This window comes from Xyrauchen texanus, chromosome 19 (genome assembly GCF_025860055.1).
Source record: "Xyrauchen texanus isolate HMW12.3.18 chromosome 19, RBS_HiC_50CHRs, whole genome shotgun sequence".
NCBI lineage: Eukaryota > Metazoa > Chordata > Actinopteri > Cypriniformes > Catostomidae > Xyrauchen > Xyrauchen texanus.
This window is the reverse complement of record NC_068294.1, coordinates 43061330-43071206: the sequence shown is the minus strand read 5'-3', so window position 1 is coordinate 43071206 and position 9877 is coordinate 43061330. Positions and strand designations below refer to the sequence as shown.

The 9877-nt window shown below is 39.1% G+C and overlaps 1 protein-coding gene across 1 annotated transcript; it reads left to right on the top strand.

The window, feature by feature from the left end:
• Positions 1-1706: 1706 nt before the first annotated feature.
• On the top strand, positions 1707-5907 carry LOC127659588 (protocadherin beta-15). The gene has a single exon (XM_052149474.1). The coding sequence runs from the start codon at positions 1754-1756 to the stop codon at positions 4169-4171; it is 2418 nt and encodes an 805-aa protein (XP_052005434.1). The 5' UTR covers positions 1707-1753; the 3' UTR covers positions 4172-5907.
• The last annotated feature ends 3970 nt before the right edge of the window (positions 5908-9877 follow it).

Below are 9877 nucleotides of genomic sequence, written 5' to 3'. Positions count from 1 at the left end.
TCCATCAATTGTTCTGAGTGAAAAGTTGGATCTCAACATCAGTGTAGGTGAGAACTCAAAAGTGTATATCATGCATGGAAACCAAAGAACTTGGTTACTGCAGGCTTTTTGTCACGCTTTGACAAGGACCATTACAAAATGCTTCAAAAAGGCTAAAAACTGTCAACTTTTGAACAGAATAATTGGAGTAATTTCATTTATTATTTTGTCTTGTGGACTTTACCTAATCACTAAGAAATTTTTGTTTCTGATGTAATTTGATGCTTCTGTTTACCAGTGTTGCATTAACTTGATAAAAATTAATATATATATTCTGCCAAAAAAACAATAGTAATGTTAACAATAATTTTTACAGCTTGAAATGACTGTTTTCTATTTATTTTTAAATACATTTTGTACCATGACAGCCCCATTTTCAGCAGTTATTACTATTATTGGAGTCTATTAAGAAAATACTGCATCACCGAATTCTTAAGAAATGATTATAATGTGTTTATTTAGTACTCAAGAAACATTTATCATTAGAACAGTTGAAAAAGGTTATGCTATTTCTGATGTTTGAGCATTGCAATACGGTGTCTTTTAGCATTGAGTACACTTGTATTCCTTGCATGTCACTTGGTATTAGAATGACTTAAAAGAAACACATTTCTAAAGAAACTCATCCGTCTAATGTTCTGTTGAGAGATGAAGGCTATTTCATGTTTTACTGTCTGAAAAGAAATCAAACTGCATCTAACCAGGACAGACAGAGAAGTGGACAACAACCCATATACAAAAAACAAAAGGACAAGTATTTGTTTGTCTGAGAAACAGACCCCTCACAGGTCCTTAACTGGCATTTTTAATGAACGATACACCAGTTTCATCTGCAGCTGTGCACAGAAGACTCATTTATGCAGACTTTTAAAGAAAAACAAACAAATCTGAAGTAGGTAAATAAGATGAAAATGATAGAATGAGCAAAATAACTTAAAGTTTGGAAGGTAAATCATTCAAAATTAGTATGATGGGTGGATGAGTCTTAGTTTGAAGTGTTGAGCTGTTAGAAAAGTTAAATGGTAAAGTCTATTAGAACTGTCCTAAAAATTATTACATATTAATTGCTGCAAAAAGCAAGGGATGAAACTTCAGCTGAATATCTATACAGTAGAATAAACCGACTGCCACTATGCATAAGGTGTCTTTAATGCAAGTGGAGGATTCATAGACGAGCAGAAATGTGAACAATACAGCATTTATTTAAATAGTCATTTGCAACATTACAAATGTCTTTACTGTAATCATTGATCAGTTTAAAGCATCCTTGGTTGATACAATTTTAACTTTCTTTAAAAACATAAAAACCATAGTGATTCAAAGCATTTGAATTATGTTGTATTTTAAAAAAAATTATGTGTGGATGGAAGTTGTGTAACACTTTCGTTTGGTCTCTGGGTGACGCTCTTCTTTTATACACAGCGTATGCACTGATTGCATTTGAGAAGCATAGACTGATTCCCCAGTTTTAGTCATGTTACACAGAAAGAGGAGGAGGGGAGGGATGCATGATGCATGGGAGGGAAGTGCTGCAGGCGTGCAGAGGAGAGAGAGAGAGAGAGAGAGAGAGAGAGAGAGAGATGAAAATAAAAATCTAAGCCGACAGGAGCAAGCATCAGTGTGCAGAATCTGTCCCAGCTAGAGCATCTCAACAGAATGTGTTTCGATCATCATTATTTTTATTCTTAAATATAACTGTTAATATTTTTAAAACATGATTTTGTTGTCAAAATGCATGCTTTGTCCTAAAAGGCAATGCATTCTGGCACAGTTCTGGCTTCAGCTTTGCTTCTGCTTTATTTGCATGAGCAGTTCTCACGGTGAAGTGCGTTATTCGGTTCCAGAAGAGAAGCAGCAAGGCTCAATCATCGGAAATGTTGCGAGGGATTTGGGAATAGATGTTGCAGAACTCGTGAGACGCAAAGCTCGAGTTGTGGCTGAAGGAAGCCGACAGTTTTGTGAGCTGAGACCGGAAACTGGCTCTCTGTTGGTGAACGAAAGGATGGATCGAGAGGAGCTTTGTGCACAGTCTGCATCCTGCATTCTGCAATTCCAACTGCTCCTGGAAAATCCTCTTAAAGTCTACAGTCTCCTGCTCGACATCCAGGACATTAATGATAACAGCCCTGCATTTGATAACGGTCAGATAGAACTGGAGCTACTGGAGTCCATGTTCCTGGGACGGCGCTTTCCTCTGGAGAGCGCTCACGATCCAGACATAGGAGCTAATTCTGTTCAGCATTACCAGCTAAGTGATAACGAATATTTTGCTTTGGAGATGAATACACAGGTGGGCAGAAGCGCATATCCGGAATTAGTCCTAAAAAAAACGCTGGATCATGAAAACAAAGCGGATTACTTTCTAACCCTCAGTGGAGTAGATGGTGGCAAGCCTTCTCGTTCTGGAACGGCGTCGATTCATATTCACATATTGGATGCGAATGACAATGTTCCTGTGTTTGGTCAAAGAGTGTACAATGTCAAAACGCAGGAAAATTCAGCTCGAGGGACTGTGTTGATCAAATTAAACGCTACAGATTTAGACAGTGGGATTTACGGGGAGGTCAGTTACTCGTTCAGTCACGTGCCTGATAAGACGAAGGGGGTTGTGGAGATTGACCCCTTGATGGGCGAGGTGAGGGTCACGGGCGTGATGGATTACGAGGAGGCCAGTTCACATGAGCTGGATGTGCAAGCCAAAGATGGCGGAGGACAGTCATCTCACTGTAAACTTATCATAAACGTGATAGATGTGAACGACAACGCACCTGTAATAGCTGTTAAATCTACTTCTGCGACTGTGCCAGAGGACGCTTCTCCTGGAACCATGGTGGCTTTGCTGCACGTTTACGACCTTGATACTGGCACCAGTGGCCGGGTCACATGTGAAATATCTGATGATGTGCCATTTAAACTGGTATCCGAAGTAAAAAATTACTTTATGCTTGTGATTGATGGAGTTTTAGACCGAGAAAAGTGCCCTCACCATAATATAACCATCACTGCTGTGGATGCTGGAAATCCTGCTTTATTAAGCAGTAAAATAGTCACCATAATGGTCACAGACATTAACGACAATCCTCCTGTTTTTACAAACAATGACTACAGCATCCAGGTTGCAGAGAATCAGCCGCAGGGCACTCCGGTGATGAGAATCAGAGCGGACGATGCAGATGAAGGACAGAATGCAAAAATCCTCTATTCTCTTTCAAAAGATGCAACCTTTCACCTCTCTGTTAACGCAGAAACTGGTGAGATCTTCACTGCACGCCCTTTTGATTATGAAGTATCTACTCTCTTAAATGTTCATGTGATGGCACGTGATGGAGGCATCCCTCCCTTCACAAGCACATGCACCGTACAGATCTTTATTGGCGATCAAAATGACAATTCTCCGGTTATTCTTTACCCAGTTCAATCGGAGGGATACATTGCGGATGACATCATTCCTCAAGCTGCTCCTGCTGGTTACCTGGTCACTAAAGTTGTCGCTGTTGATGCAGATGCAGGGCACAATGCGTGGCTATCGTATCAGATTGTGAAAGCAACGCATCCTAATTTGTTTTCTGTAGGCCTACACTGTGGGGAAATCAGGACGATGAGGACATTTTTTGAAGATGATGAGATCAAGCATACTTTGCTAGTCTCAGTTAGTGATAACGGGCCTGAGTCTTTGTCTACCACTGCAACGGTAAATATCGCCATAGAAAACGGCCTGCCCATCATCGACGAGCTCTCTGCACGTGGCATGGATGATTCGCATATGCTCAGTGATCTAAGGCTGTATTTAATTTTGGCTCTGGCAAGCGTCTCCAGTATTTTCCTCGTGCTCATTATTGCTGTGGTCTATATGAGATTATGTAGATACAGATACACGTACCATTCTACTGCAAACTTACCAGTTTTCCCTCCTACTTACGGACCACCTGGCTACTCTGATGTCAGTCGCTTTAACACTTTGCAGAATGATGATCGATTTAACTCCTTTTTAACCACAAGCTCTTGGAAAGGGGACTTTAGATTCAGTTCTGGCATTGTTGATTTTGACACACAGAGTAAGAATGGCACATGTGTGCATGTGGGCGGCCGCAGCGGAGCACGTGCAAAGCTCTCAGTGCCACGCAAATACTAACCCAGATGGCTTGTCCTGCCAATCAAACAAAATCCTTCAGAGCAACAGAGGTCACAGCAAGGACTTTAATCAAACAAATGAGAAATGTTCATTATTATAAAGCATTAAACGGATAGTTCACCCAAAATTGAATATCCTGTCATGATTTACTCACCCTTGTGTTTTCCCAAATCTGTATGACATTAGCCAGATTGACAGACTCAGTCATTGGCACTTTTGTTGTATGCAAAACAGATGCAGTGTAAGTGAATAGTGACTGAGGCTGTCAGTGTAAAGCCTAAAATCTCTTTTTGTGTTGCATGAGGGAGTAAATTATGACGTTTTCTTGAGTTATCCAATTTTATCTAACATTTTCACTGCTACGCCCTTTTGTTGTGATATTCTGGTGTAATAAATCCTTTTTTGGGGGGCTAATTTGCATGGAAAATGATCTGTCCTGTGCACACATTGTTTCGTAATTGCACTTTAACTGTTGTGCTCTAAAAAGTATTTTATTTTTAATATCTATACATGTTTATTTGTGCACATGCTTTAAACTTAGGATTGTGTAACTATATTATTTAACAAATTGTTATGCGTTTAATTCAGGGTTGAGTTACACTGAGAGTGCTTTTATCCGGTCTGCAAAGAGATTTAGTTTGATTGTCCTCTATGTCTCTCTGAAAGATTATATGGATGAAGGATGTTGAGTCTGTTTCACATGAACTCTCTTCTTCTCTATGGCATAGATTTATCATGCTTTCATGTGCTTAACCGTGTCTCTGCACTCTAGCGCTTTATTTTGGACTTTATACTGATTTCAGGGTATTACACTGTCTGCATTTGGTGGATTGATGCTGATTTTCAATCACATATTTTATGTGTCTTGGCATGCTCTCTACCAGTCTTACACTTTGCTGTTGGGTGACTTTATGTCACTTCTGGCACAAAAATTCAAGCAGCTCGGCTTGTGGCCATCCATCTTCTGCTTGATCACATTCTAGAGGTTTTCAATGTGGTTCAGGTCTGGAGATTGGGCTGGCCATGACAGGGTCTTGATCCGGTGAGGAACATTGGCAGAGCAGAGGGAAACATGTATTCTTCCAGGATAACCTTGTACGTAGCTTCACATGTACACAAAGACGAATCTGTCCTATTCCAGCCTTGCTGAAGCACCCCCAGATCATCACCAATCCTCCACCTGGTCATCTAATGGTTAGATGGAGACCTGAAGAGGCCTTCAAGCCACAGTGTCTCACACCTACTCTGAAATTTGGCAGAGGATCGGTGATGATCTGGGGATGTATGGCCATCGAGCAAAGCCAAGCTTCTTGAATTTATGTGCCAGGAGTGGCATAAAGTCACCCAACAGCAATGTGACAGACTGGTAGAGAGCATGCAAAGACACAAGAATCAGGGTTTTTCCACAAAATATTGTTAAAAATATGTTAAAATATGAGTATTGTGTTTAAAAATGTATATGAACTTGTTTTCTTCATATTATTCGAGGTCTGAAAACACTGTGTCTTTTTTGTTATTTTGACCAGTTGTTATTTTCTGCAAATAAATTCTACAAATAACCATAATTTTATTTGTAATTTGGGAGAAATGTTGTCAGTAATGTATAGAATAAAACAAAAATGTTCATTTTACTCAAACACATACCTATAAAGAGTAAATCCAGAGAAACTGTTAATTTTGCAGTGGTCTGTATATATAAATATATATATATTCCTTTCAACCTTTACAATACATGAGCCATGCATGCATATTTATTTATTTATTTACTTATTTATGACAACATTGATTTTACCACTAGATGATACAGATGTCAACTCGAGAATTCAGAGCCAGAATCACCAGCCTCTTAAAATTTGTACATGTACCCTTTGGATATTGGTGACGACAGTGTTGTCTGTATACTGTATATACATTATGTGATTTGTAAAGTGACTTTGAGCTTTAAAAATGAAATATAATAAAAATGCTTGTTGATCAAGATTGGCATAATCTGTATGACTCTCACATGCAAGGCCTCAGACACAGGAAGTGAAGGGAAATTAATATTAAAGATTAATATTATAGGATTAGGCACGTCATTTATCTATGACAATGTTCTGAATATTCAAAGTCTGTTGAATATTAAACATGATCATAATGCACGTTCCCATTGACCCAGTATGTCTGACCTGTGTTTAGTTAGAGGTTTATATATTAGAAAGATTTTCATTCTCTCTCTTCCTTTGTCAACAGCAAAAGTCATAATTACATCCTCTTTGCTGGCTTTCCAAACAAGCAGATGTTTATTGTATGTCTGTTGTCATAATTGAGATAATGCTCATCTGCAGCGCATAATGTAAACTGATGTGTCTTTATTTAGACCATGAACGCCTGATGCAGACACGTGAGCATACATTATGCCACAATAACACAGTTTAAACGTTTAGTTTGACCTTCCTTTTTATGTGCAACACAAATGATGATGTTGGACGGTGTAGTTCTTAGTCACCATTCACTTTCATTGGATCTTTTTTCCATACTGCAAAATGAAAGTGAATGGTGACTGAGGTAGTCATACTGCCTAACATCTTTTCTGTTCCATGCATGTGAAAAAGTCATGTAGGTTTGGAACAACATGTGGGTGAGAAAATAAATAATTTTCATTCATATGTGAATGATCCTTTTAAAAGACTGAAACATTAAAGTCGCTCAAGCATCTTTCTGAGCTTTTTTTAGTTGGCAATTCAAGTGATGTTAGAGTGACCATGTGGTTCAATCCCTATAGATCTAATTAAAAGCCCAAACTGACAAATGCTTCATTCATTGAATGACAAATTAATGACAACATTTTGAGTGCTAGCTATAAATGTGCAATCGTTACAAGCAAATATAGCTTCATCTTTCAATTAAGTAAATAGTTTAGATAATGCTACAGTAAAGGGTCTGTGATGCATTGCACAGAATGGCGTACATATCCCAGCCAGTGACTGTGTGCTAATTCCAATGTTCACCCATGTGTACATAAATTGTGGCTTTAGGCAGGCCTACTTTTGCTGTACACCGCAAACACGTGAGAAGGGATCTGTGTGTTCTTGTGTTGGCGAGAGAGAGAATTTAAAATGCTGCAATATTAAACTGCAGAAATATTAAAACATACAAATACCTTGGAGAAATCCAGTCTGATTGTCATGCTAAGCCATTTGAGGGAATCTCTCTCCTCGCATCTCTTGAGCTGCTCAAATGAGATGTTGTTCTGATCATAATTATGTCTTTGTGTGTTTTATATGCCATTGTGATGTCACATAATTCTAGTGTAAACAGTCTTCGGATTGTTTGGTGTTTTTGTTTAGTGCAGTATTAGTTTGTGGATTCACTATTTGAAAGGACTGATTTTTGTGCTGTGCACCATGGTGTTGGACTTTTTTGTTTAATTAGTACTGTTTTATAAACACACATCACAATTACTGCTGCTCATAGTTTTAGAGTTTCCAAAACTGGTCACTATATGTATTAAAATCCAACACTGTGCTACAGACATGAAACATGCCTCAAATCATTCAGCTTGTTGAGGAGAGTTGTACAAATACTTTTCTAAGTGATCAGACTTACAATTTTCACCTAGCAGATGATTAAGTCAAAGAAAAGATTTGGACTATATCTCCCAAAACATATAACATAGAAGCATATACACTTGGGTGTGAGCTCATTTGACTTGAGTCATTAACTATCTAGAACACCCTAGCAACCATATAGCAATTACCTGGCAACCGTTCTAGACATCCTAGTGGTGTGGTGGCGAATGTTGCATGGGCAAGCTCAATACATATTCATCAGAAAAATATATTAATGTAGTTTTGTTAATTATTTCTATATTTCTTTTCTTTTTCCTCCATCGCCTGGCCTTCATCCTTCTGAATGGAAACTGACTGACCTCATTCAAGGTAAGAAAATGTATTTGTTTGTTTTTTTACATACTGCTTTTTCTAAAATATGGTGCTGCTCAGACCACAGATGTGTGGCGTGTATGTACACAACCAGTCAAAAGTTTGGTCACCCCTACTCATACATTCAGCCAGATCTCATGCGTAGAGTAGAATGATCCAAGTAATAGTCAGTTTGAAATAATGTAGTTATAGTAACATTTATTCCACTACAGCCATACATTATTTTACAGATAATAAAATAATGGTTAATTCATCATCAGGACCAGATTGAGTTTGCTGACTTTTTTCATGTTCTCCATGCTGATTTTGAGGCAGATCTGCAGAATGGTAAATGGTCTGCACTTATATAGTGCCTTTTAACCATAGCGGTATTCAAAGCACTTTACGCTGCATCTCATTCACACATTCACACAACAATGATGGCAGAGCTGCTATGTAAGGCACTAGCCTGCCGTTGGGAGCAACTTGGGGTTCAGTGTCTTGCCCAAGGACACTTCTGCATGTGGAGTCGTGTGGGCCGGGAATCGAAACCACCAACCCTGCGATTAGTAGCCGACCCGCTCTACCACCTGAGCCACAGCTGATAGAATGGATTAAAACACAGTAAAAATGTCGTTGAAAAGTAGCTGAAAGCATCATGAAATAAGCCAAAATATTAAATAAACAAACATACAAGGGTTGGGGAATGCATAGAACATTTATGAACGTATAAATGACAAATGTCGCAATTTTGTGGAAACCTATGCAGTCCTGTGCATGCAGATTCAGTCTGGGCCTGGTCATCATAACTATAAAATATCACAAATGGAAGTGTGGGAATTATATAGTGACCAATGGTAAATGGTCTGCAATTATGTAGTGCCTTTTTAACATTAGCGGTATTCAAAGCACTAAAATACACTGTGACACTGTGACACTGTGGCAGTGCGGAGGGCGGGGCCGGGTCGTGATCCTAGGCACCCGGTCCCGTATTACGCTCTGCCACAGACTCATTCACCCATTCACACACACATTCACACACCAATGATGGCAGAGCTGCCATGCAAGGCACTAGCCTGCTATTGGGAGCAACTTGGGGTTCAGTGTCTTCCCCAAGGACACTTCGGCATGTGGAGTCATGTGGGCCGGGAATCGAACCGCCAACCCTGCAATTAGTGTCCAACCCGCTCTACCACCTGAGCCAGAGCCCCTCAGATTTTGTTTAGATTTTAGCTATGCACACTCCGTTCATTCACTCAAGCAATCATGCATGCATTCCTGAGGCGCATGAGTTCAAATGTTTGCACAGTTGTTAGCTGCTTTTCCTTCATTATGTGCTCCAACTCATACATAAAAAAAGAAAAAATTATTTGTTAACAAATCAGTGCACAATTTAGATTTGTCTGCAAAAAATGTTCCTAGCATGTTTGCATAAGCCCTTAGTTTAAAAGATTTTTGAGATCATGTGAAACAAATGCAGTCAAGTGGGTCCAAACTTTTGACTGACAATGTACAATGCCAAAAGCTTATGTTTTTCATTTCCACACCTCTCTCTCCCTCTCTCTCTCTCTCTCTCTCTCTCTCTCTCTCTCTCTCTCTCTTGTATATGCTTTTTCTTATCAACAACTCTGCTGCATGTTTTTGTTGTTAAATAAATCAAGGACCTTATGATGTGCTCTCTATACTATACTCACTATATATCTCAGTGTCTGACTGTTAGTATATGTGCAGTGCTCCATCTTGTGGTGGTTCACCAAAACACCTATCAGAAACACTTCTGCATCTGACAGTTTGTATTAGTCAT